Below are 23,251 nucleotides of genomic sequence, written 5' to 3'. Positions count from 1 at the left end.
CTTAAAAACATGCAGCGAAGGTGACAGTTTAATATCAAGTGGAAGCTCATTCCAGAGAGAAGGAGCCAAGACCGAGAAAGCCCGATCACCTCTAGACCTGTACCTAGTCTGTGGGACAGTCAGTATGTCCATCATCATGCTTATGTAAACAGATGATGTAGACAGAGTAAAGTAATAGTCTCACAACATTTAAGCCTCAAGCCATTACTAAACTACTTAATAATAATCCACTGGGTTGGACGCCATATCTACTGAACAGAACACCTAATGTATGCTAGCGGTAGATTAGCACCACTCCTTGCTATTTGCCTTTCAGCTATTCTTGCTCATGGATGTTTGCTTTATTCAATGTTAATTGTTCTGTTGGTTCCTGTGATGAAAGATAAGGGATGGAGAGTTGGTAGCATGGATAACTGTAGACCAATTGCTCTGGCTAGCACACTTTCAAAAGTCTTGGAAAGAATTCTGCTGGACAGAATTAACGACACCTTAAAAATCACAGATAATCAGTTTGGCTTAAAGTCTGAGCTTGGTACAGATGTGTTTATATGCTCTAAAGGAGATGGTGACCACATACAGAAACCAGAACTCCTTGGTCTCTATGTGCTTCATAGATGCAGCCAAGGCATTTGACAGTTAAACATAGGAAACTATTCATAAAGCTGCTGTAAAGAGGTGTTCCAAAATATATTATACGCATCCTATTGGTATGGTCAGCAAATGTTACAGAAAAGGAGGCATTATATGTCCTCTTCCTTTTAACCCGTACATGGATGACTTATCGGTGAGGTTAAAAGCCTGCAGGACTGGTTGTGCAGCTGGTGGTGTTGTCATAAGTCATGAAGATGACTTAGTGGTCGCCAGTGTCCTGACTATCCGTGCTTCCTCGTCGAATATTCTGCAGCGTGTTATGAGTTTTGCTCTTGTTTACAGTATAGTAAACACTTCAGCACGGTTTATTTTAAATATAGGTGATATTACTCAAAAATACAGAACTGTAGTATAATTATTAGCAAAAATATACAGGTTGTCATGACTTATTTATGAAAAAGACCGTGTTTGTCATGATTCCATGAATGACTGTAAACAATGGGAGAAATGTCTTGTTTAGCTAAGTGTCAGGTAAACATAAAACAAGCAGTAATGTATATATATATATTTTGAGAAGTTTAATGAGAAGTTTAATGAGAAATTAAAATCAATAGTACAATATAATATAACAAAGAAACATTTGCAGGTTTACAAGCAAACACACAACTTACACAATGCTAAGAACGGGCGCAGGCAGAAGCATGAGCTTATAAGCCCAGCCCCCCAAACCCTTTGAACTTAAACAAAATTTTAGAATAGTATACCGATTCCATAATTTTTACATCATGTTTGAAATGTATGGCAATATATTCAAATCCCCATTCTAGCTTTATAAAAAAATAATGACCTTTAATGTTTTATGCATTTTTTCATTGACTTGATTCATAATATTTAATCACATTTGATTTAAACATACCCTTAAACTTTACCATTGTTGAACAATCTTTTTGCTCCTGGTCTAATTTATTCCACACATCAACCCCAACACAAGAAACACAAAGTTGTTTCATTTTAGTTCTTACTTTAGGCTGTCTAAACATTTTATACCCTCTGAGATCATAAACACTCTCTCTGATCTGGAACAGATCCTGAATTTGTTTTGGCATCAAATTATTCATCACTTTATCACTTTTATATAACAACTTCCAGAGGTAGCGCCTTTTCAGGTTAACAGCCTGCGATGTAGTAATGGGTGTGTGCATTTCCCCAAAGTAGCACATATCGATGAGTAGCACAGATAGAACACCGGACAACAGCAGTACCTAGATATCTGAGATGTTTGTAAATGTGAGGGTGAGACCCTACAAGCTGTCTTTAGAATTTGTTTAGAAATGTATTTGTATGCGAAAAATTTCTAAAAACGGGATTGTTCTGAATCTAATAGATTAGGGTAGAAAAATATCTACGTTTGGCAGATCCCCGGCTACGTGTGGACAGGGCCTGAGAGCACTACAAACTCTAAAAGCAATTATCTTAAGATTTACTGGTGATCTCAACTGACTCAGTGACTTATAAAATGCACGCTTGAAAAATATGATACACTGTAAAAAATAAAATTAGGTTTTTGCAATTTTATCACATTTTAAGGTGTTTTTAATCACGTCAGTTTGAAGTTCGGTTCTTCTGGCAGACCTTTTAAAATTAAATGAAAATAAAAACTTTAATCTAAGTACTTAGCTCTAGTAGCAGCATTTATGCAAAAACTAAAAACTCTTTTAAAAAGGGGTAACTCTGTTCCTTATTTTCTACGATCTTTTAAGGGTTTGATAGACAATGCAAAACAACATTTGGCAAAAGGGTACTGATGCACCCCTAAACCTCTGACGCCCTCTCCTGATAATAACTTTTTGTTTTCATTGACTTTTAATGTGCTAATACTAGTTTATCTGTTTAATTATAGATCCACTAGCATATATACAATAAAGTTGATCTTTCACCAAATACAATATTTACTAAGACATCACAATATAACTATAGACACATTACGTGTGTGTGTGTGTGCGTGCGTGTGTGTGTGCGTGCGCGTGTGTGTGTGTGCGTGCGTGCGTGTGTGTGTGCGTGTGTGTGTGCTCTGTCTTCTCGATCCCCAGTGAGTCGTGGAGGATGGCTGCTTATACTGAGCCGGGATTCTCTGGAGGTTTCTTCCTGTTAAAAGGGAGTTTTCCTCTCCACTGTTGCTGCATGCTTGCTTAGTATGAGGATTGCTGTATAGTCACTGACACTAGTCAGTGACATGATGCAATTTGCTGGGTTCCTTATATAGGACACATTATTTCTGATTGGCTTAATGAACTGTGAATTGGAATGTTTATTATGTGAAGTGCCTTGAGACAACTCTTGTCATGATTTGGCGCTTTATAAATAAACTTGACTTGACGCTAGAATCGCCCCTGGCACATATTAAAAATTGAACAAATGGTGTAGATGGTTTGAATAAACGTGAATGCTTCACTTTTTTTCCATAAGTAACAAAACAAAATACCACAAAACGCTAAATAAGCGTAAAAATATATATTTTCTATTGGTGTTACAAGTTATTCTGTTTGGGATAAAACGTGTTCAAAATGTCTTTAGACATTTATTTGATGCAGTTACAGTTAATTCAGGGGAAGAGAAACTAACACTGATGTAGTTCAATGTCTTAAGGTCTCCACATTAATGACCAGCTGTTCTTATTTCCTTTCTGTGGAAGTTCCTAAATGTTCTCAGTGGGGAACGGATCTGGGTCCTGCGTCGTGAGTTCACTTGGACGGACCACGGCCTCCGGGTTCAGCCGGGGTTAAAAGTCAGGCTCCAGCCGGGGCAGAACCGGGAGGATGAGGTTCCCAAACGAGGAGTCCTGGGTGATGAAGAAGCCGGAGGAGTGGACATGAGCGTGCTGCAGAGCGGCTTTCTGTTGGGCGGCGATGTGCTGCTGCTCCGCGCTGTCCCTCACCTCCTTCAGGCTGCTCCGGGAGGACAGCGGGATGTTAGCTCCGGGGTTGTTCATGGACTGGCTCTGCAGCAACCGCCTCTTCTCCTTGTCCAACTCGGCCAAGATCGCCACGCGGGCCTTGTTCGGGAAGCCTGGTGGGTTGGCAGCCATTACAACAGCCAGCAACACGCAGCTGTCGCCGTCAGTCAAATAAACTCCTCTTTCGGGTGTTTTTACGGCCTATGTACGGGGCTGTAACCACGAATCCTAGGACGCTCCGATTGAATACACGAAGATTTCGCAGAGATTATTTTGCTCTCTGTCGCTTTATAAGCGAGATAAAGGAAACACTTCCGGTTCCGGAGCGAGTTTTCAAAATAAAAGCAGCGGTTTCGTATCACATTAATAATGAAATGTATGTTTTGAATAAAATTGACATTTAATTTATAAAACTATGAATCGTTGCATGCTTTATATGTTCTATGAAGGTAATAATCGCTTCTCGGCCTTTTGGCTAAGATCAAGTGTAATAACACAGTTGAGACTGTGATGTGTTGTAAATCTAAATTTGTGACTGATTTTGAAAATGTATTATTAAAAAGATAAGTCCTCGTCCACACAGTGTGAAATGGGTTATTTTTAAATTTGGCAATTTCTTCTAACATTTAATCATACTTCTAAATTATTTCAGGACTATGAAACCCAACACTAGGTGGCAGTATGGGTTAACGTTTATGTACAGTCTATGTGTATGTACAGTCTATGCGTTTACCTAAAAGTCAATGCTGTGGGACTTAGGTTATAAAGGAGTTAGTTATTCAATGATCGTCATGATTTTGAATATTTTATATTTTACTAGCAATTTAGTTTAAACAATTAAATTCAAAGCCTTTGTTTTTTGCCCTGCTATAATTTAATTTGAATTATTTTTGTATTTATATCAAGTTCGAATCAATATTTCTTCTATTGGTTTAGCTTTAGTGGTTGAATTTAATATTTAAAATAACTAGACAAGTTGCATTTCTTGCAGAAATGCTGTTTGAATGCTGGATAGCTTAAACTGTTAGTTGAACCAGCTTAATAGCTGAAATGAGGCTGAAAGTAAGCAACACTGTCAAAATGAGGTGAATGTGTTGAAAGATGTAGAAGCAAAAATCACTAACAAGCAAATAAAGCACAAAAAGTAAGTGAAGAATCGAGAAAACTAATCCTAAATAGTAAAAAACTGAAATCTGTGAACATTGTATAAAAATCTGGACAGCTAAAGTGTCTAAACACCTGTTATTTCAGTTGGACAAGTTTAACAGTTTAATCTTTACATTTAGCTGAACTGTGAAATTAGCAGCTTATGCTAAATTTGGTAACTGATTGCTAAAGTTGTTGAATAGCTGAAGTGAAGCTAAAACTAAGCTAAACTGACAAATGAGCTGAATGTAGTAAAAGATGTGAAAGCAAAAAGCACCAAGTAGAAAAAAAAGCACAAAAAGTAAGTGAAGAATCAAGAAAACTAATCCTAAATAGCAGAAAACTGAAATCTGTGAACATTGTTTAAAAAACTGGACAGCTAAAATGTCTAAACACCTGTTATTTCAGTAGGACTAGTTTAACTGTTTAATTTTTACATTTAGCTGAACTGTGAAATTAGCATCACATGCTGAATTCAGAAACGGATTGCTGAAGCTGCTGAATAGCTGAAGTGAAGCTGAAACTAAGCTAAACTGTCAAAATGAGCTGAATGAATTTAAAGATTTAGAAGCAAAAATCACCAACAAGTGTAATAAAGCTCAGAATATAGGTGAAGAATGGATAAAAAAAATGCTAAACAGCAGAAAACTTAAATCTTTGAACATTGATTAAAAACTCAAAAGTTGAAATGTTAAACAGCTGGTATTTGAATGAGAATAGTTTAATGGGTATTTTTACAATTGGCTGAACTGTGAATTTAGAAACATTCGCTGATATCTAAAACTGATAGATTAACATTTGTTCAGATTTGATATGGGATGGATGAATGGTTGGATAAATGAAATGATGGATGGATTGTTGGATGGATGTTGGATGGATGGATGAATGTTTGTGACATGACTCGAGGTAAGTGCCTAACCCAAGACATGCAGAATCAGACTCATCGAGCAGGTTGAGTAAAAAGAAAAGGTCTTTATTCAAAAACGGGAACAGAAATAGCACTGGGAAGTCCTGTGGGAGTGAGTGGTGCAGCTCGAGTCCATGTAGCGCTCAGGGTGAATGAGGGAGGAGGGGAAGCCGAGGTGAGTGCTGGGCAGAGGGTGAGCGATCCGGGATGGGTGAGGTAGCAGAGAGGAACCAAACAAGAACAACGGAGGAGGATGGGACACGGTGTAAGAAATCCTGACTTCGAAGACAGCGAGCGTGAAGCAGGTTGTGTGAGGATCCTGAGGGAAGGGAAACAAACACCAGACGTAAGGGGTAATCCAAAACGTAATCCACAAATACAGTCCGAGGTCAAAATCCAAGTATCCAAGAGTGAATCAAAGCTAACAAACGAGTACAAGACAATTGGCTGGGGCTACCTAAACTGGTGCAATCATCCGGCGTAGTGAGGTGTCTCCATCCTCCTTTTAAACCCGAGTTCCTGATTGGAATCTCCAGCAGCTGCCGCCCCCTCCGCTCCTCACCTGTGGGAAATAAGCTCAATCACAGGTAGAGTGGAGATGGTGTCACTCACCTCGGCTCGGGAACATGACAGGATGGATGGATGGACGGATGGATGGAAGCATGTATGGATTTATATGTGGATGGATGGATTCCTCAGGCCAGGCCGATCGATTTGATGTCCCACATGTGTGGGAGTGTAAGTCCATTTAGCCAGAAGATGATTGACCTCTCTCAACCAATCAGGGAGCTTGGAGGGAGCGGGGCACTTTCCCACCTTCTGACGGTCAATCAAATATAACTTGTTTCTAGTTTTAAGTACAGATAGTTCAAAAAGATCAAAAACAGGAGTCTGGTATTGGCTCAATATTCAGCTTTTTATATTCATTCCTATGAGACTTGGCTAAAGTGATTTATAGTTCCTTGTGTTGCCATGGTAACAGATGACAGGATTCTACTTTAATAAAGCAATGCACAATGTCACATGACTCTTTTAAACTTTGAATAACATTTCTATATTAAAGTATGTTGATACAGTTGTGTCTAAAATGTTGTTAAATGTTGTTGCTAAGCACGTTGCCATGGCAACGCAGAACACAATATCAAGTTAATACAAGACTCCTGGGACCAAGCAGGTTGAATTGATGTATCATATGTGTGGGTGCATATTTCCTTTTAGACAGAAGACGATTGAAAACTCTCAGCCAATGAGAGAGCAGCGAAGGAGGAGGGGGCAGTCCCTGCCTTCAGAAGTGAAATTGGACCTGTCAAACTTCTCATCACCATTCGAAAAGTACTGCACCGAATTGAAAAATTCAAAAAGCGTGAGTGGCAGAAGGCTTTGATGGTCATCTGAGAGAATTTTTATGTGCCTACCACGAATTGTCTAAAAGCTATGACATGAACATTTTAGCTGTCTGAAGCCGATCGGAGGAGAAAATCTCTGTTCCTTTAACATGGGTTTCAATGAGGCAGAATCAGGGTCTCTCCTCCTTCTGAGGCTTGTAGAGAAAGAACGGTAACACTTACAGATAAAATGAAACCCGTTCTAAAAAGCTGACAAAAATCCCTACTTTTTGAGATATAATTTGTTTCGGTACTCCAAACAGTCTGGGTGTTGGAAAGAGTTGTTTCCAGAAAATGTGAAGGTCAAAAGTTAGAGTGCGAAATTTTCAGTTTAGAGTGGTGGGAAGCTTTTTTATTTATTTAAATATTCTCAAACAAATGAACCGTAAGACCACAATGTTTGGAGTACATTCATGAGTTATAGCTCAAAAGGAAGGTATATCCGTAAGCTGTAAGCCAGCATGCGTCTCATTTCAATCGGATCTACGGTTCTCTCGGGACAATGCTAGAAATGGAGCAAGGGAGGGTCACCGCTCCTATCTTTCCCCATTATAATATTTGTGATTTTTTCTGAAAATCTCAAGCCGTACCTCAACTTCTACCTGTGATTTTAGAAAAACTGGAATAGATTTGTAAAAGACTGTTTAACCAGTAATAGCTGAAAGTCTTGAGAGTTTGTTGAAACTTGAATGAAGTCTCTAGGTTAAAGTTAAACTGTAAGAGTAAGAGTTCAAAAAAGTGATAGGATTTAGCTGAAAATTGAGCAATCCCATTCATTTCAATGGGACAAAAATCACAGAAAAAGCTGAAGATCTCAAAAAGTATAAAATATTTTAATACCAAATGTCATTGCCGGGATAAGCTGAACGAGCTAAACGTTTTGATACCAAAATTGTGTAAATAGTTGAAGAATTGTGGAAGTAGTTAAATGCCAAAAATGTGAGGAAGCAGAATCATAATAAACAGACCAATAACTATAAAGAGAAACAGGATCACTATAGTTTGATTGCTTTACAGCAGGGGTGTCAAATGTGCGGCCCGCGGGCCGGATTTAACCCGCTTGCGGGCCAGATCCGGCCCGCGAGATGGTTGTGTAAACTTTATTTTCATACTTTACAATGTAGAGTGAAAATAAACGTATCTTTGTGAGCAAGTTTCCTCTGTAATGAGTATAAATAAAACAAAGCTGCGCTCAAGGCTCACACAAGAACTTGAATCACATCCTGAAGTTGGCCGCCACTCAGGATGTGACTTCTGATGTTGATGTGCTGGTGAAAGCTAAACGATGTAAAGTAAAATGAGTCAAATATACTTTAAGTGCTGCATGAAACTGATCTAGCCATGTGATCTGTAAGCTCTTTGAATCACTAAGGAATGTTTTTTTATTGATTTTTTTTTTTCAAATTTTCAAGTACACTTCAGGTGTTGTACTTGTACTATTTTGGATACACTGTCCTCAGGCTCCAGCCTTGTTTTATATTGATTGTATTAAAACAAAGGAAACAATCTGAAGTTGTTTTTAATTTACTGGTCCGGCCCACTTGGGACTAGATTTCCCTCAATGTGGCCCCTGAGCTAAAATGAGTTTGACACCCCTGCTTTACAGCATTCAAACAATTATTGTCAACATATTCTAATTTACAGATTCAATGGTAAATTCCCCCCAGAAGTGCCCCTGTCCCATCACTCATCTGTCCTGAAAATTTTCAAACACTGTATTTGTGTGTGTCCGTCTTTCAACATGGTATGACTATCAAAGTTTAGGATTGTGAGTATGTTTGACTAATACTGGGCCCCTTTGATGGCCCCATAGCCAGAAAAATCCTAGATCCGCCACGTTGAAATTCACCATAGCAGAAAGAGGGTTGACAATAGCTCACACAACACTTCATTAGCATTTATTAACCATCTTCCATTGCAGCACTTCTTACTTAAATAAGTACATTACAGTGTACAGATTCACCCATCTGCAGCCACAAATAAAGATTATATGTCAACAGTTACAGACTATTTACAGGATTTTATACAATATTTACATATGCACAGGAGGCTTGTACACAAGGCTTTTGTGCGTCCCAGTGGGATTAAAAGTCACACATTTGGCTACAGCCTCAGTCATGATGGATAGACTAACATTCCATAAACCATGCTGACAAAGTAAAACTGGACTTGTTTTTCTTTTTTTACAAGATGTACAATATTTACAGGGTTAGTAAGAGAAAACAACTATGTTGGCACGTACAGTATCCTCTAGCAGGGTTATGAGAAGGAAAATAACAGTTACAACAATTCCAATGAACATTTCACATTGGGCAACTCAGTTGTCATATCAAAGATGTAACAGTATGTATAACATATGACACTGCATGTACACACTTCCATATCAGAGATATGAAAAACCTCAGAAAGGACCGAGGCGATCAGGTTTTTTTTAACAAAATAAAAGCTCTAACTCAATTATGTGGTTCCCTTTTTTTCATGCATACAGACGTAGGGATTGCAGTGATGGCCTCACACATTAAAAGATGCTTAAAGTTTAACTGTCTCTTTGAATCACCAGAGCTCAGTAACAACATCTTTAAAAGCCTTAAATTAATTTAAATACTGAAGGATGACTTTTTGGCAAACATTTGTACAAACTAATAAATATTTAAATAATATATTTTCTAACTTGTACCAGCTGCAGTAAAGCATTTTGCTCCAGATTAGAGAGATTAATGCCGTCTCCAGTAGCTGATAATAAATAAAACAATATCTTTGCTGTGGTAGTTAAACCTGTGTGATGGGAATCTGGAGCCCTTCAGAGTAAAGCTGTTCACGTTTGGCCTCTAATGTCACAGAAATAAATTAACAAGCACCAGTGTGAGGGGAGAAAGCTACAGCATGGCCAACTAGATTCTGTAAACAATAACAACAACAACAACAACAACATGTAAAATTACAAGAAACCTGTTCACAAAACAGTCACCCACACTTGTGCCAGTTTGAATTTTAAACCCAAAATGGTAGAAATGAAGGCAGTATCATCGTTTCTCACATTTACACGTCACAGCTGCACTTCTCTCTAACGCAGTGTCATGAATGTTCACCAGGTGGGAACCCGCACAGCTCCAGAGAAATCTGCTCATCAGTTTGTGCTGTTTCATCTGGCACTGCCCCCTTTTAGGCAGGATTAAACAGTAGTAGGTAGTACAAAAGGTAAGGCCTGGTGTGATGTCTAAGGCTGCGTTCACACTGCAGGCCTTGATGCTCAATTTCGATTTTTTTTGGGTAAATCTGATTTTTTGTGTGTGGCTGTTCACCCTCTGACTGAAACGTGACATCACACTCTCTCCAGTGTGAACGTAGCCTAAGAGACATGCCAGGAAGCATCAAACACAGTGGGTGAGATGTCTTCAGGAAGGCCTCAGCGCGCCTCACACAGTAAACGCTTCAGTGTGGATCGTGTCAGCAGCAGCGTGGCTGGACGAGGCAGCGTACGTATGACCCCACTGGCTCGGCTCCGTTGGTCCCGTCCAGTGCAAAGTGCCAATCCATGAACCGACTGGTCCAGAAATGTGCTTAGATCATGTTAGATATTTCTGTCGTCTCCGACTCTGAATCGGCCTCGCTGTCCCTGGGGGGGGGGGGAGAAGAGAGAGCCAGAGCCGTCAGCTGGAGCCGAGCGCCACGGCGGCGTAAAGAGCGTCAGAGCGAAGGCTCACCTCATCTCTTGTAGCATCTTGTTATTGTACTGTCGCCTCTTCTCATCGATGGGATACGAGTACAAGATGGCCAAGCCGATGAGCATGAAGGCTATAGGGGCGGCTGAGACCAGCAGCTTCAGCGTTAGGTCCACTTCTTTGGGCTGGGAGCAACCTCTGCTGATGTATCCTGCAAAGCTGAGGAGAAGCAAACAGACTTTAAGAGCCATTAGCATCCGCCGCATCTTTATGTGAAGGAAATCTCTGAGCTTTCCTTGATCTAAGAGCCAGCTCATGCACACACTGCTGATCTGTACTCTGTGAGAGAATTTGCAGCTTTGATGTGGGATTTGGGTGCTCAGAGTTTCGACTCAGTCCAACTTGGACCTTTCATTGCTCCAAAACTCAGATTAAAGACTCAGAAATCTGTTCTAAACATTCACGTTAGTGTGGAGGTATGTGGCCTGTGAGCTCTTACTCTAAACTCAGAGTGGAGACGCCCAGAGAGACCCCAGAAGCAAACTTTGTGAAGAAGACGTAGAAGGAATAGAAGAGAGCTTCGTGTCCTGTGGATTCAGGGTTTTGCACTTTGAAATCATCAAGGACATCAGGGAGCATGGACCTGAAAAAGAGTAAACAAAAGTTTGCTGCACATCCATTAAAGGGTGACTTTGCAGTTTGGCTTGCTTTTAGCACCCCCTAGTGTCCAGTTACTCAAACCAAAAACAAAACGTATGTCCTCGTTGTGTGTTTGTCTTTTTAACACCTCAATCAAACAGCTGAAACGTCTTCCCAGCATTCACTAGTGTCTACAGGAGTGATTCATCACAAAATCAAACAAATCAGCTGGGTTCAAGATCTAAAACATGCAGGAAATGTTCTGGTCCAACAGCAGATCGCCACTCTGAAGTTGCAAGTGGAATATTCTAGCCAGAGGGGGTGAAGAGGGCTGGGTGGCCTTTCATTAACCCTGTAACATACGTACTGGCTCAAGAAGCCGATTCAGAAATCTGAAAAGTTGAATAGTACGACATACGTACGTTTTCCCCCTTAGAAGAATTTTTTCTGCATTTTTTAAAAACAGAAAACAAGTTTTTATCTCTTTACTCAGGTTTTATCTTTGGTTTACCGAGCTGTAACTGTTTTCACAGCTCTAATAATCCCACCAGAACGAAGAGTCGGGAGGCTTTACCAGGGTAGCAGGAAAGCCGACGCAACTCCGATCCCAGCCACAAAAGAGACCACGTAGGTAACGTAGAGGTTACTCTTGATGCACACCACCATGATCAAGAACGGGACGACCGACTGGAGAGGGGAAAACGAGGATTACACCGACCCTTGAACAGATTCCTAGAACAGTGGCTGCAGTGGGTTAAGGCCTTACACAGGAGCCGACGTAAACCGCGGTCTTCTTCCCAAAGCGAGTCAGGAACCACTGCCAGAAGGGGATGGCCAGAGTAGCAGAGAGCTGGAAAGATGGAGAAAGAAAACATCCTTGTTGGTGTTAGAAGATCAGGAGGGTGACCAAACAACCTAAACGCTGGGATTTAGGCGGATCACTGCGCTCTGTGAAGCAGGAACCTGCAGAGGTCGTGGTTCCTCTGCAGGTGGCAGAAACACACTCTAAACTCCTCCTGTGGATCTGAATACATCACAGCTGATCTGCCTGGATGATTCCTCTCGTCTCGTCTCGTCTTCCTCCGCTTATCCGGGTCCGGGTCGCGGGGGCAGCATCCCAACTAGGGAGCTCCAGGCCGTCCTCTCCCCGGCCTTGTCCACCAGCTCCTCCGGCAGGACCCCAAGGCGTTCCCGGACCAGATTGGAGATGTAACCTCTCCAACGTGTCCTGGGTCGACCCGGGGGCCTTCTGCCGGCAGGACATGCCCGAAACACCTCCCCGGGGAGGCGTCCAGGAGGCATCCTGACCAGATGCCCAAACCACCTCAACTGGCTCCTTTCGATCCGGAGGAGCAGCGGTTCTACTCCGAGTCCCTCCCGAATGTCCGAGCTCCTCACCCTATCTCTAAGGCTGAGCCCGGCCACCCTACGGAGGAAACTCATTTCGGCCGCTTGTATCCGCGATCTCGTTCTTTCGGTCATTACCCAAAGCTCATGACCATAGGTGAGGATTGGGACGTAGATCGACCGGTAAATCGAGAGCCTGGCTTTCTGGCTCAGCTCCCTCTTCCCCACGACAGATCGGCTCAGCGTCCGCATCACTGCAGACGCCGAACCAATCCGCCTGTCGATCTCCCGATCCCTCCTACCCTCACTCGTGAACAAGACCCCGAGATACTTAAACTCCTCCACTTGAGGTAGGACCTCTCCCCCGACCCGGAGGTGGCAAGCCACCCTTTTCCGGTCGAGAACCATGGTCTCAGATTTGGAGGTGCTGATCCTCATCCCAGCCGCTTCACATTCGGCCGCGAACCTACCCAGCAAGAGCTGAAGGTCAGAGCTGGATGAAGCTAGGAGGACCACATCATCCGCAAAAAGCAGAGACGAGATTCTCCTGCCACCAAACTCGACACACTCCACACCACGGCTGCGTCTAGAAATTCTGTCCATAAAAGTGATGAACAGAACCGGTGACAAAGGGCAGCCCTGGCGGAGTCCAACCCTCACTGGGAACAGGTCCGACTTACTACCGGCTATGCGGACCAAACTCACGCTCCTCTGGTAAAGGGACTGAATGGCCCTTAACAGAAAGCCACCCACCCCATACTCCTGGAGCGTCCCCCACAGGGTGCCCCTGGGGACACGGTCATAAGCCTTCTCCAAATCCACAAAACACATGTGGATTGGTTGGGCAAACTCCCATGCCCCCTCCATCACCCTTGCAAGGGTATAGAGCTGGTCCACAGTTCCACGGCCAGGACGAAAACCACATTGCTCCTCCTCTATCTGAGATTCAACTATCGATCGGACCCTCCTCTCCAGTACCTTGGCGTAGACCTTTCCAGGGAGGCTGAGGAGTGTGATCCCCCTATAGTTGGAACACACCCTCAGGTCACCCTTCTTAAAGATGGGGACCACCACCCCGGTCTGCCACTCCCTAGGAACTGCCCCCGATGACCACGCAATGTTGTAGAGACGTGTCAACCATGACAGCCCTACAACATCCATAGCCTTGAGATACCCAGGACGAACCTCATCCGCCCCCGGGGCTCCGCCGCTGTGTAGTTGTTTGACTACCTCAGCAACTTCTGCCCCCGAGATCGGACAGTCCATCCCCAGGCCTCCCAGCTCTGGTTCCTCCTCGGAATGCGCATTGGTGGGATTGAGGAGCTCCTCAAAGTATTCCTTCCACCGTCCGACTATAGCCTCAGTTGACGTCAGCAGCTCCCCATCCCCACTGTAAACAGTGTGAGCGAGTTGCTGCCTTCCTCTCCTGAGGCGCCGGACAGTTTGCCAGAACCTCTTTGGAGCCGATCGATAGTCTTTCTCCATGGCCTCACCAAACTCCTCCCACGCCCGAGATTTTGCCTCGGCAACTGCCACTGCTGCACCCCGCTTGGCTATCCGGTACCTGTCTGCTGCCTCCGGAGACCCACAGACCAGCCACGCCCTGTAGGCCTCCTTCTTCAGCCTGACGGCTCCCCGAACCTCTGGTGTCCACCAGCGGGTACGGGGGTTGCCACCACGACTGGCACCGGCCACCTTACGGCCACAGCTAGCAACAGCCGCCTCGACAATCGCAGAGTGGAACAAGGCCCACTCGGACTCAATGTCCCCCACTGCTCTCGGGACGTGGAGCTCTTTATTTTTTAAATCTTTGCAGGTGTTGCAGCAGCAGAAGCCTGCAGCACTATTATCAGTCATCATTATCATGTAAACAGGCTTTATTGCTGTTTTATTTTACCCTGCATCACAACATATAATAAAATCAGTCCACTTGGTGGGAGTGACATGAGTTAGCCGTGTGTGGATTCGGATCCTGGATTAAAGGTGATTTAATTTGACTCAAGATTAGTTTCCATCTTTATCAGAATGACAGGAGAGGATTAAGTCTCCTTTTGTTCTAATGGTGTGAAACTTAATGAAAGGAGGAAAGTTAAAGCCCATAAAATTCATCTCACCTGATCTAATGTACTTACAGCAAGGTCGCCATGTTGGCTGTAATCCTGTACATAAAGTAAAGGCTCACTAATCTCTTTACCCTCTCTAACCCGGACTCTGTGGGGGTCTGCTTATGAACGGGACACATTTGAGGATTAATCGACTTAAATACCTGCCAGGATTTTTTCCCACCTACAGTCGTGCGTTTCTCCAAAGCGGGCACAGAACTAGAGAGGTTTCCGTCTGTGGGAATGGCACGGCATTCAGGTCTGAGTGGGCACGCATTGTTGCCGTAGCCATGCAGGAGCCTCGCTTTATCACCGAGAACAGAGTGGGCCTTGTACGGAAGACATTTATGTGCTCTTTTTGTCCAAACCCTCTAAGCTAATGGCTTCACTTCGTCCACAATAACGCACAGCCCAGAGTTTCATCTGCCCGTGCTAGGGGAACGGGACCTGCTCCAGCTGTGAGAATGTCGTGTGTGTGTGTGTGTGTGTGTGTGTGTGCGCTCACCATGATGACCAGTAGAATATTCTGGAAGTCATTTCTGAATCCCAGTGTGGAGCTGCAGAACAGAGCAAAGTTTCCTTCCAGGAGCTGCAGGGTACAAAATAGAGGCTTGCTCAGTCAAACTGCACACACACACACAAAATCATTTTTGTTCCGTGAGGATTTATTCCACACTCACCATGAAACCCAGTGAGGTAAAGAGGAAGACTACGACCAGTTTGGCGTATGGTCCGTGTCCCATCACGAGCCTGATTCCTTGAAAGAAGGGCATGGGCTGGGACCTGACCTGGGAATGTTCTAAAAACAGAAAATAAACCAGAAACAATCAGAACACCACCTGATACCCGTACAAGTCTCTAGAAGCATGTTGCTTTGATTCCTCGCTGCATCTTTCACCTAGTCAGCTGACTTTCATGCTTTTCCTTATTGGCTTTAGATTTGACCACAGCTTTGGCTCGATCACACGGCCGTATCGCTCAGCTACAACTGTCTCGTTATTGGTCACAGTCAAGCCCCTTCCATCACATCACTGATGTGGAACTTGAAATCAGATTTACAAAATAATGGATCATGCAAAATCATAAGATCTGGTGTAATTCGATATGCATGACTGACCGAATAAATGATCAGATTTCAGATGAATGTGTAAAACCAACAGAGTTGGTGCCATTTTTGTGTTTGCTGATGAAACGTATCTGTGGTAGCCATCTTTTGCCAAGTCTGAGCCAAACACTAGTCTGGGCTAAGTGCTGGTCTGAGCTAACAGCTAGCCTGAGCTAACTGCTAGTCTGAGCCAAAAGCTAGTCTTAGTCTGCGCCAAACGCTAGTCTGGGCTAAGTGATAGTCTGAGCTAACCGCTAGTCTGAGCTAAGTGCTAGTCTGAGCTAACAGCTAGTCTGAGACAACAGCTAACCTGAGCCAAAAGCTAGTCTGAGCTAACAGCTAGTCTGAGCTAACAGCTAGTCGGAGACAACAGCTAACCTGAGCCAACAGCTAGTCTGAGCTAACAGCTAGTCTGAGCTAACTGCTAGTCTGAGCTAACAGCTAGTCTGAGCTAACAGCTAGTCGGAGACAACAGCTAACCTGAGCCAAAAGCTAGTCTGAGCTAACAGCTAGTCTGAGCTAACCGCTAGTCGGAGACAACAGCTAACCTGAGCCAAAAGCTAGTCTGAGCTAACAGCTAGTCTGAGCTAACCGCTAGTCGGAGACAACAGCTGGTATGAGTCACCTAAAACTGACTTCAACACATCGATCACTTTCATATTACATGCTTATTTACATTATTGTATTATTTACAATCTCTAGCTGGGCTACAGCTGTTCCTTTAGCAAATAGAATTAAAAAACACTTCTTTGTTAATGTCTTAGTTAAAAGGACGCTAATAAAAAAAAGTATTATTGATTCAACATATGTGTTGCAGTCATCCTGCAAACAAGTCTTCAATTTGTATTTTCAGCAGCGGACTTTGTTCTTGTGACCGATTCCTTTTATTTCACCGTCTAATCCTCCTTTTGCTCTTATTCTGTCATTTTATCTTGTTATTGTAACATATTTTTTGCTATTTGTGTTGCACTGATTTTAAGTTTTATCAGCCAGTTCTATATATTCTTTGATTGTGAGGGTCGTTTTAACATTATTATTAATGTTATTGCCCTCTGTCTGTTTTACATCACCCTCTTTCGTGGTCAAGCACTTTGGTCAGCTGACATGCCGTTTTTAAATGTGCTCTACAAATAAATGTGGTATGTTATGGCATTTAGATGGCATGCATCTTCATTTTGGATAAATAAAAAACATTTTTACAAGGTAAAGTGCTCATTTGTGCAGGATAACGGGTTTGAGTATCGGTTGTAGATTTAAATCCATTAAGCAGGTAGAGAGTCTCACCTTTCTGTTCTTTCACTCCACAGAACAAAACCCCAGCACACAGGATGTAGATCAGACAGATGACTCCAGATGCAATCATGTATGCTGCTTTCTGAGAGGGAGCAACAAAATGTTTTGCGTTGGATCTTTTCTGCTTCATAAACAAGCAGAGGACATACGACGGATTTACCGTGTGCTCCAGGGAGATGACATGAGCAGAGTCGTTGTGGAACCCAAAGTGTGAAATGTTGGTTGGGTCAGCCACAATTTCACCAGGTCCCGGGAGGCAGGGGGCATTAGCCATGCCCACTATCTGCCCCTGGATGGCCGTACCGAGCACAGTGCCCAGAACCTCCACCGTCATCCCTGGTGAGAGACCAGACGTTCAGAGGAGGAGGTGGGTGTGGGTCAGGTCCTTTAGAGCCAGACTTACTGTAAGCAGTGGCCGAGTCTCTCTCCGCCTGCTCCGAGCTCAGGAACATGGTGAGGGCCGAGTACGGCACATGGAAACACTGATGGGAACATTTATCTTTATTAGGGTTCGGCCGTGACTCTTGTTTACGGCCAGCTTCCTGCTACCTTTCACTAGTCGTGTATGATGAACTTATAAGGAAGTGCAAACTCTTTTATGAGTTTTTATCAAACTGAATGTAGTAAACAAAGGTTTGTGTATTTCTATCTGTATAACTCACCGTCTGAAGCGACTGGAAGAGGCAGTAGAAGAAAATGTACCAGATGACTTTCCCAGTTTCAAAGGGAGGAACGTACCAGATGAGGAAATAAGAGAGCACCGCCAGAGGGGTAGAGATCAGGATCCTGCAGATAAGCAAAGAGGAAATTAATAAAAACGAAAAAAAAAAAAAGAGTTTTTGGAAAAAGAATCTTCTTCAAGCATGAAATGATTTTATCCTGTTTGATTTGAACAACAGTGGTGCTCCCAAAGGGTGGCCAATGGCCACCCACTGAACATTGTTGAAAGATGTAAAGAACAACAAAATGCACAGCTGCAGGTTCACCTCCCCACAGGAACCACTTTGGTGCCACCCCAAACATTTTGCTGGCCCCCTTATGAAGATTTTCTGGGAGCGCCACTCTTCAACAGCCAAAGCTGCGACAACTTTCTCCTCGTGAGCTTTTCACCTTCAGTTAACGACTTAACGATGATTACCAGCAACAGGAACGCCGTGTTCTTTGTTGGGTGCTCTGGTAATAAGTCGAGTTTCAAGTATGGCCTGATTGGACTAGGAATGTTTCTTTGCTCATGAGAGTTATTGTGTCTTTTTTTTCCTTTCGTTTCATGTGATGAGGATGGACACACCTGAAATCCGTGGAAAACCAAGTCAGCACAACTCGTGCCGGAAGTGAACACATCCCGTTTGCTCAACTGTGACTTCATCAGATGGGATATGACGCCACGAAGGAAACGCTCCCCGAACATGAGATATCTTCCCCCGTGGTGCTCAGGCTCTCCGTCTAATCCAATGTCAACACTCAGAAGGTGTCTGCACAGTGGGAGGGGCCCTGCTCGCCCCGCTCTCTCACCCATGTGATGTCATTAACTGTACACCGGTGGGAGTGGTGGGCAAGTTCCAGCATATGCTTCACCAAAAGATTTGCTCTTAGGGATGCAAATGTCTGTCGCATCAGGTGAAAGCACACCAAAAACCAACATCCGGGAGGAATTGTCTGTTTTCACTCAAACGATCCGATCGCGTTTACAGCTTAGCAGACTCAGAGCGTCCCGTCAGCGCTGTACCCACACCAGTGCTGACCCCACAACACTTTTTATAGCTGAGCTGACGAGAGATGTACATCTCCTCACCCAGGAAGCCACAACCCAACATAAACGCAGAGTCAAAACCGGTTCTGTGACAGAAGAAAAACACGTTTTCTACTGTGAAACACATTTTATTTGCAGCTGGAATTAGAAGAAAACGCTCTTATTTACTCCCTTCTTAAAAAAGGAAGTGCTAAATTATATTTTAATTTTAAGAGACATTCTATAGATAAATGCCTGGGATTTATTTATGCATTTAGGAAAGACCAGGACACCTACAGCTGGTCAGTTGTAGCGCTGAAGCCCAGCTCCAGCAGGGAGATCTGACCTGTAGTAACCTCCTGGATTCCTCAGACACTATTTAAAAAGTCCTGCAGGGCTCTTCGTAGCTCAGAGCTGCAGCGCCATTGGCTGAGGCGGGTGGTGTGTTGCTATATGAACCAATCAGCAGCTCGCTGAATTGGTAGTTGCACTAAACCTCCCCACACACACACACACACACCGCTTTGACAAAGGAGGGCTCGCCTGCTTCCTCCCAGCTCGCATGTGCTGCTCTCATCAGTACAGCAGAGCTGACGGTGATGCAAGCGAACATACCAACCATTCCTCCCGACACCCCCACAGCCCGCCTCTGACGACAGGATCGAGGCAACGCGTCTCAGTGAGCACAAGCAGCATCCTGCATGACCCAGTTCCAACATCTGGAAACCGAATAGAAATGTCGGTATGCAGACCCAGTTAGGAAAAAGGGATTTGAAAATAAAACTTTTGCATTTGCAAAGCAGCCGTGAAATAAAACACATGATTCTGAATTAATTCTACATGCATGCTCTTGTGTTTTGGACCCAGAGGGAGAATTAAACACAGAAAACCACAACGGACCATCATCTCACAGCTGCAGCCGCGTTCCCAGCAGATCTCATTATAAAGATGCTAAAGCATTTACCCCGTCCTGCACTCCACCACCTTCTAGCCTTTACTTCACCGGGCTGTTTCTATCTTAACCGCTCAGAGATGCTGAGGAGGCAGTGATGACAGAAGACTGATGACATGACTATAACCAGAAGCTCAACTGACACCCAACACCGAGTTTCTCCCATTAAGGTGTTAAATGTGTCCTCTGGGATGTAGGACGAGGGCTGCAGGAGGCTCGGCGCCTCTAAAGCTCAGAGTTTCAATAAGAAACGACCAAATTTGATGCTGAAAATCTCACAGAAGGTTTACGGGTTGTGGGTAGAAATGAGGAAGTGCTAATTTCTTTAGTATTTCCTCTTCAGTGATTGGTGATGTGACTCAAAGTGTTTTCGGCTCAGCTCGTTCACACTAACACGTTTACAGCTGAAAAACTTCCAAGAGGAGGGAAGAAGAGATGACATCACTGGGTTTTACCAAGAAAAGGTGTGGGGCCGTAGTAAGTACCCTGAGGTGCTAAAAGACAGAGAATTGTGGCATCAACAAGTCATCTCCGTGCTGTGATTCTGTTCTGATCAGCAAGTGAACCAGGTTCATTCACTGTGCTGACTGAGATCACCTGGTTTAGTTGTTGAACTGAAGACGAGCACGGCATGGAGATGACTTGTTGAAGCCACAGTTCCCCATCTCTGCTAAAAGGTGTCTACTGTCTAAACTATTAAAAAGCACCACACAGAATCTCAGGAACAAAGTGTACCATGGTAGCATGCGTCCAATCCTCGTCCATGGGCTTCGGGAGACCAGGAAGCCCACGGTAGGGTCCGTGACAGCGTCCCAAGCTCGACCAACAAACAAGATGATAGAGGCATAGAAAGGATCCAGCTGGGAAGAAGAACATAGAACATCCGTCAGCACAGCTAAAGAAAAGAATGAGCCCTAACCTTTAGAGGTCACAAGCAGGTGGATAAAGTTGTACACAGTAAATCCTGACTTACAGGGAGCTAAACAGTAGCAGAGCGGCTATAAAATACAACTTTACAGCTTTTTATAAAAAGGTCACCAGGCAAAAGGCAGCTGGCTCTGACGCCAAACGGAGAAGGTGCCACTTGGCAGCCCGACTGATGTTAATCTGCTCAGCGGAGGCCCGCCTGACTGAACGCCAGGCACCATGAATGCTCCATCCCTGACTGTACAATCTGCACCACGCTGTGCCAACCAACAGGTTCATAATGAATGGCGCTGGAAGTCCAATCCCCTCTGACCTACAGGCTATAGTGGTCCAAACCATCAGATTACTGTCAGAGCCCATTAAATCGAGACCCTCCTCATCGCACTGCCATTGTTCCCCTCACTAATATTTTTAGAAGGAGGCCCCTTTGAGCCTTTAGATTCAGAGTTATGCTTGATTGAGATGCTTTAAGGGAACAGGAAGGACAGAGAACAACATCGTACCCTCTGGATTGTAAATCCCATGGATCATTTTACGTTCTCAGGACAGGAGGGACACTTCTACATGTGCACAATGTTCCCAGTGAGCGGGTGGTTTTAGGACTGGACCAAGGTTATTTTTTAACCCCGCCATGCTGTGATGCCCCACGATTGATTAGGGGTGCTTGAGATGTATTAAAAGGGTTTTAAATGTCTCACCTGAGCTACATCAAGCAGGTAGAGCTGTAGGAAGAAGCCCAAGGCGCATCCTGTGATCTGGTAGGGAGCACCGCCAATCGCGTAGCAGATCTTGTTGCAGACTGACAACCTGTTTCTGTGTTCATGCTGGAAGAGGAAAACAAGTAGAAGCGGATCTGTTAGCACATCAACCTTTACCACCCATCTAGTTGCAGGCTCCAGAGCAGGGGTGACTGAAATACAGCCGTGACAAATAAATCAGTCCTCAGTCTTGTCTAATTTGTAACAGACTCAAAACATTTGGCCTGGGAGTCGGAGAAAGTCTAAGAATTCCAGCTGGCAAACGTAGCGCCTGCCATGTAGCATTGTTGGCTTAAGTCAGGGACAGTCCCTAGGAAACAAGCAAGCCTTGGTTCTCAAACAAGCTCTTAATTCTTAGCTATTTTCTCCACTGTCACCGTAACTATTACCTCAGCAGTCAGACTGAACAGCTGATCTGGCGGCAACACACAGCCTGTGATGATGGTGCCAGGGGCATGACAACACCACGTCATCACCTACAGGGCGACAGCACCTTGGCAGCAGCCTGGACCGACCCAACATGGCCTTTGAGCTGTGCTTTGACCAGAGAGAAGGTAAAAGAGACACCCTCCGTCTGACCAATCAGAACGCGGTCATCCTTGCTGCCTCTAAAAAGATGTTAACAGTTTATACAAACCAGCTTTAAGCACAGAGCCTCACCTGTCACGACAGCACACCTGAGTGTAACTGAATAAACCAAACAGTGTGTTGATACAAACAACTCAGGTGTGTTTAGGTGACATACTGTTGGAATAAGAGGAAGTCACCATGGCAACAGAAGGAAGGTTACAATAAGTACTATTGTAGCAAACGTGGCTTAAGTCTCTGAAGCACGTGCCGCTCTTTTTTTTTACCTTTGCTGAATGTTTTACGCCTGTTCTACAGGTGTGCACACACCCAGCACTGTCAGGTGAAAACTGTGCACTTCCTGTCACGCTGACAGAAGTTTGTTATCATAGTTGAAACACTGATGACTAAAAATGATCCACAAAAGAAACACATTCCTATCAGGTCTGGGTCCGTTTATCAGAGCCATCTGTACATAAACAGATGAGGAGGATGGGTTCAGATAGTCTAGCTCGGCTTTATTCTGCTTAGCTTCAGGTTCCACTTCTTCTGACTCATTTGGATCAGAGAAGTTTTATTTTAGATGAGTACAGGATGATCCTCCATCCATGTCGGACACGTCACCTACGGTGGCTGCTTCCTGTTGCGTTCGCTGCTGTCGGAAATGTGGAAATTCATTTGGAAGTCTAATAAATTTGGAAAATAAAGATCACATGGGAAAACCTGCATTCCGTCTCCTTTTGCTTTGGAGCTGAACGTAATCCCTGAAGCTAAATGTGTACATTTGGCTCCTGTGAGGCTAATGATTGTGTTTTACTCGCTCTGAAGCCCCCAAACGCAGCAGCAGGCGTAAGAAATCATTTTTAGGTGTAATAAATGATGCCTGCAACGATTTTACTAATTCATACTTTTATTTATAAACGAAACCGAAATATTGTTTTGATTTTAAGAAAATTGTTCTGAGCTTCCCTAATCAACGTGATTCTGATATTATAAAATCAATTAAATATTTAAATATGTGTAATAATTACGCATGAGGCGAGCTTATTAGACTCCTCGTGACATAAAACCTGCAAAATAAAAAAAATATAAAAATAATACAAACGCGAACCAAGACTCGGATTCGGTTGCTTCTTGCTTCGAGAGAATGTCATTTACATGTTTTTGGAGGAGGGTCGCTTCGTGCTT

General features: G+C 43.7%; 2 protein-coding genes and 1 pseudogene across 3 annotated transcripts in view; 1 reads left to right on the top strand and 2 right to left on the bottom strand.

Annotated features, from left to right (window-relative positions):
* Positions 1-3,087: 3,087 nt before the first annotated feature.
* inip (ints3 and nabp interacting protein) lies at positions 3,088-3,862 on the bottom strand. The gene has a single exon (XM_015955701.3). The coding sequence runs from the start codon at positions 3,674-3,676 to the stop codon at positions 3,371-3,373; it is 306 nt and encodes a 101-aa protein (XP_015811187.1). The 5' UTR covers positions 3,677-3,862; the 3' UTR covers positions 3,088-3,370.
* Positions 3,863-3,999: 137 nt separating this feature from the next.
* LOC129165099 (U2 spliceosomal RNA) lies at positions 4,000-4,153 on the top strand (annotated as a pseudogene).
* Positions 4,154-10,312: 6,159 nt separating this feature from the next.
* mfsd2ab (MFSD2 lysolipid transporter A, lysophospholipid b) overlaps positions 10,313-23,251 on the bottom strand; it is a 13,482-nt gene continuing 543 nt past the window's right edge. The window contains exons 1-14 of one of the 2 annotated variants that reach the window (XM_054745985.2): positions 21,886-22,201; positions 21,437-21,562; positions 20,547-20,671; positions 17,793-17,916; positions 17,534-17,612; positions 17,291-17,466; positions 17,122-17,212; positions 15,413-15,531; positions 15,238-15,321; positions 12,050-12,133; positions 11,858-11,970; positions 11,144-11,287; positions 10,687-10,863; positions 10,313-10,598 (exon numbers count right to left, since the gene is read on the bottom strand). In XM_054745985.2, the coding sequence (XP_054601960.1) occupies positions 10,544-10,598; positions 10,687-10,863; positions 11,144-11,287; positions 11,858-11,970; positions 12,050-12,133; positions 15,238-15,321; positions 15,413-15,531; positions 17,122-17,212; positions 17,291-17,466; positions 17,534-17,612; positions 17,793-17,916; positions 20,547-20,671; positions 21,437-21,562; positions 21,886-21,969 (1,581 nt within the window). In that variant the 5' untranslated portion in view covers positions 21,970-22,201 and the 3' untranslated portion in view covers positions 10,313-10,543. Of the gene's footprint in view, positions 10,599-10,686; positions 10,864-11,143; positions 11,288-11,857; positions 11,971-12,049; positions 12,134-15,237; positions 15,322-15,412; positions 15,532-17,121; positions 17,213-17,290; positions 17,467-17,533; positions 17,613-17,792; positions 17,917-20,546; positions 20,672-21,436; positions 21,563-21,885; positions 22,202-23,251 lie in introns of those variants that run through there. The other variant, XM_054745984.2, reaches the window with a different exon arrangement.

Source organism: Nothobranchius furzeri, chromosome 11, assembly GCF_043380555.1.
Source record: "Nothobranchius furzeri strain GRZ-AD chromosome 11, NfurGRZ-RIMD1, whole genome shotgun sequence".
Classification (NCBI taxonomy): Eukaryota; Metazoa; Chordata; class Actinopteri; order Cyprinodontiformes; family Nothobranchiidae; genus Nothobranchius; species Nothobranchius furzeri.
Note: the sequence above shows the minus strand (reverse complement) of the source record. Positions and strands in the feature narration are given on the sequence as shown.

Excerpts from the sequence above, each read along its gene's own strand:
- inip (XM_015955701.3), bottom strand. The coding sequence starts at position 3,676 with ATGGCTGCCAACCCACCAGGCTTCCCGAACAAGGCCCGCGTGGCGATC.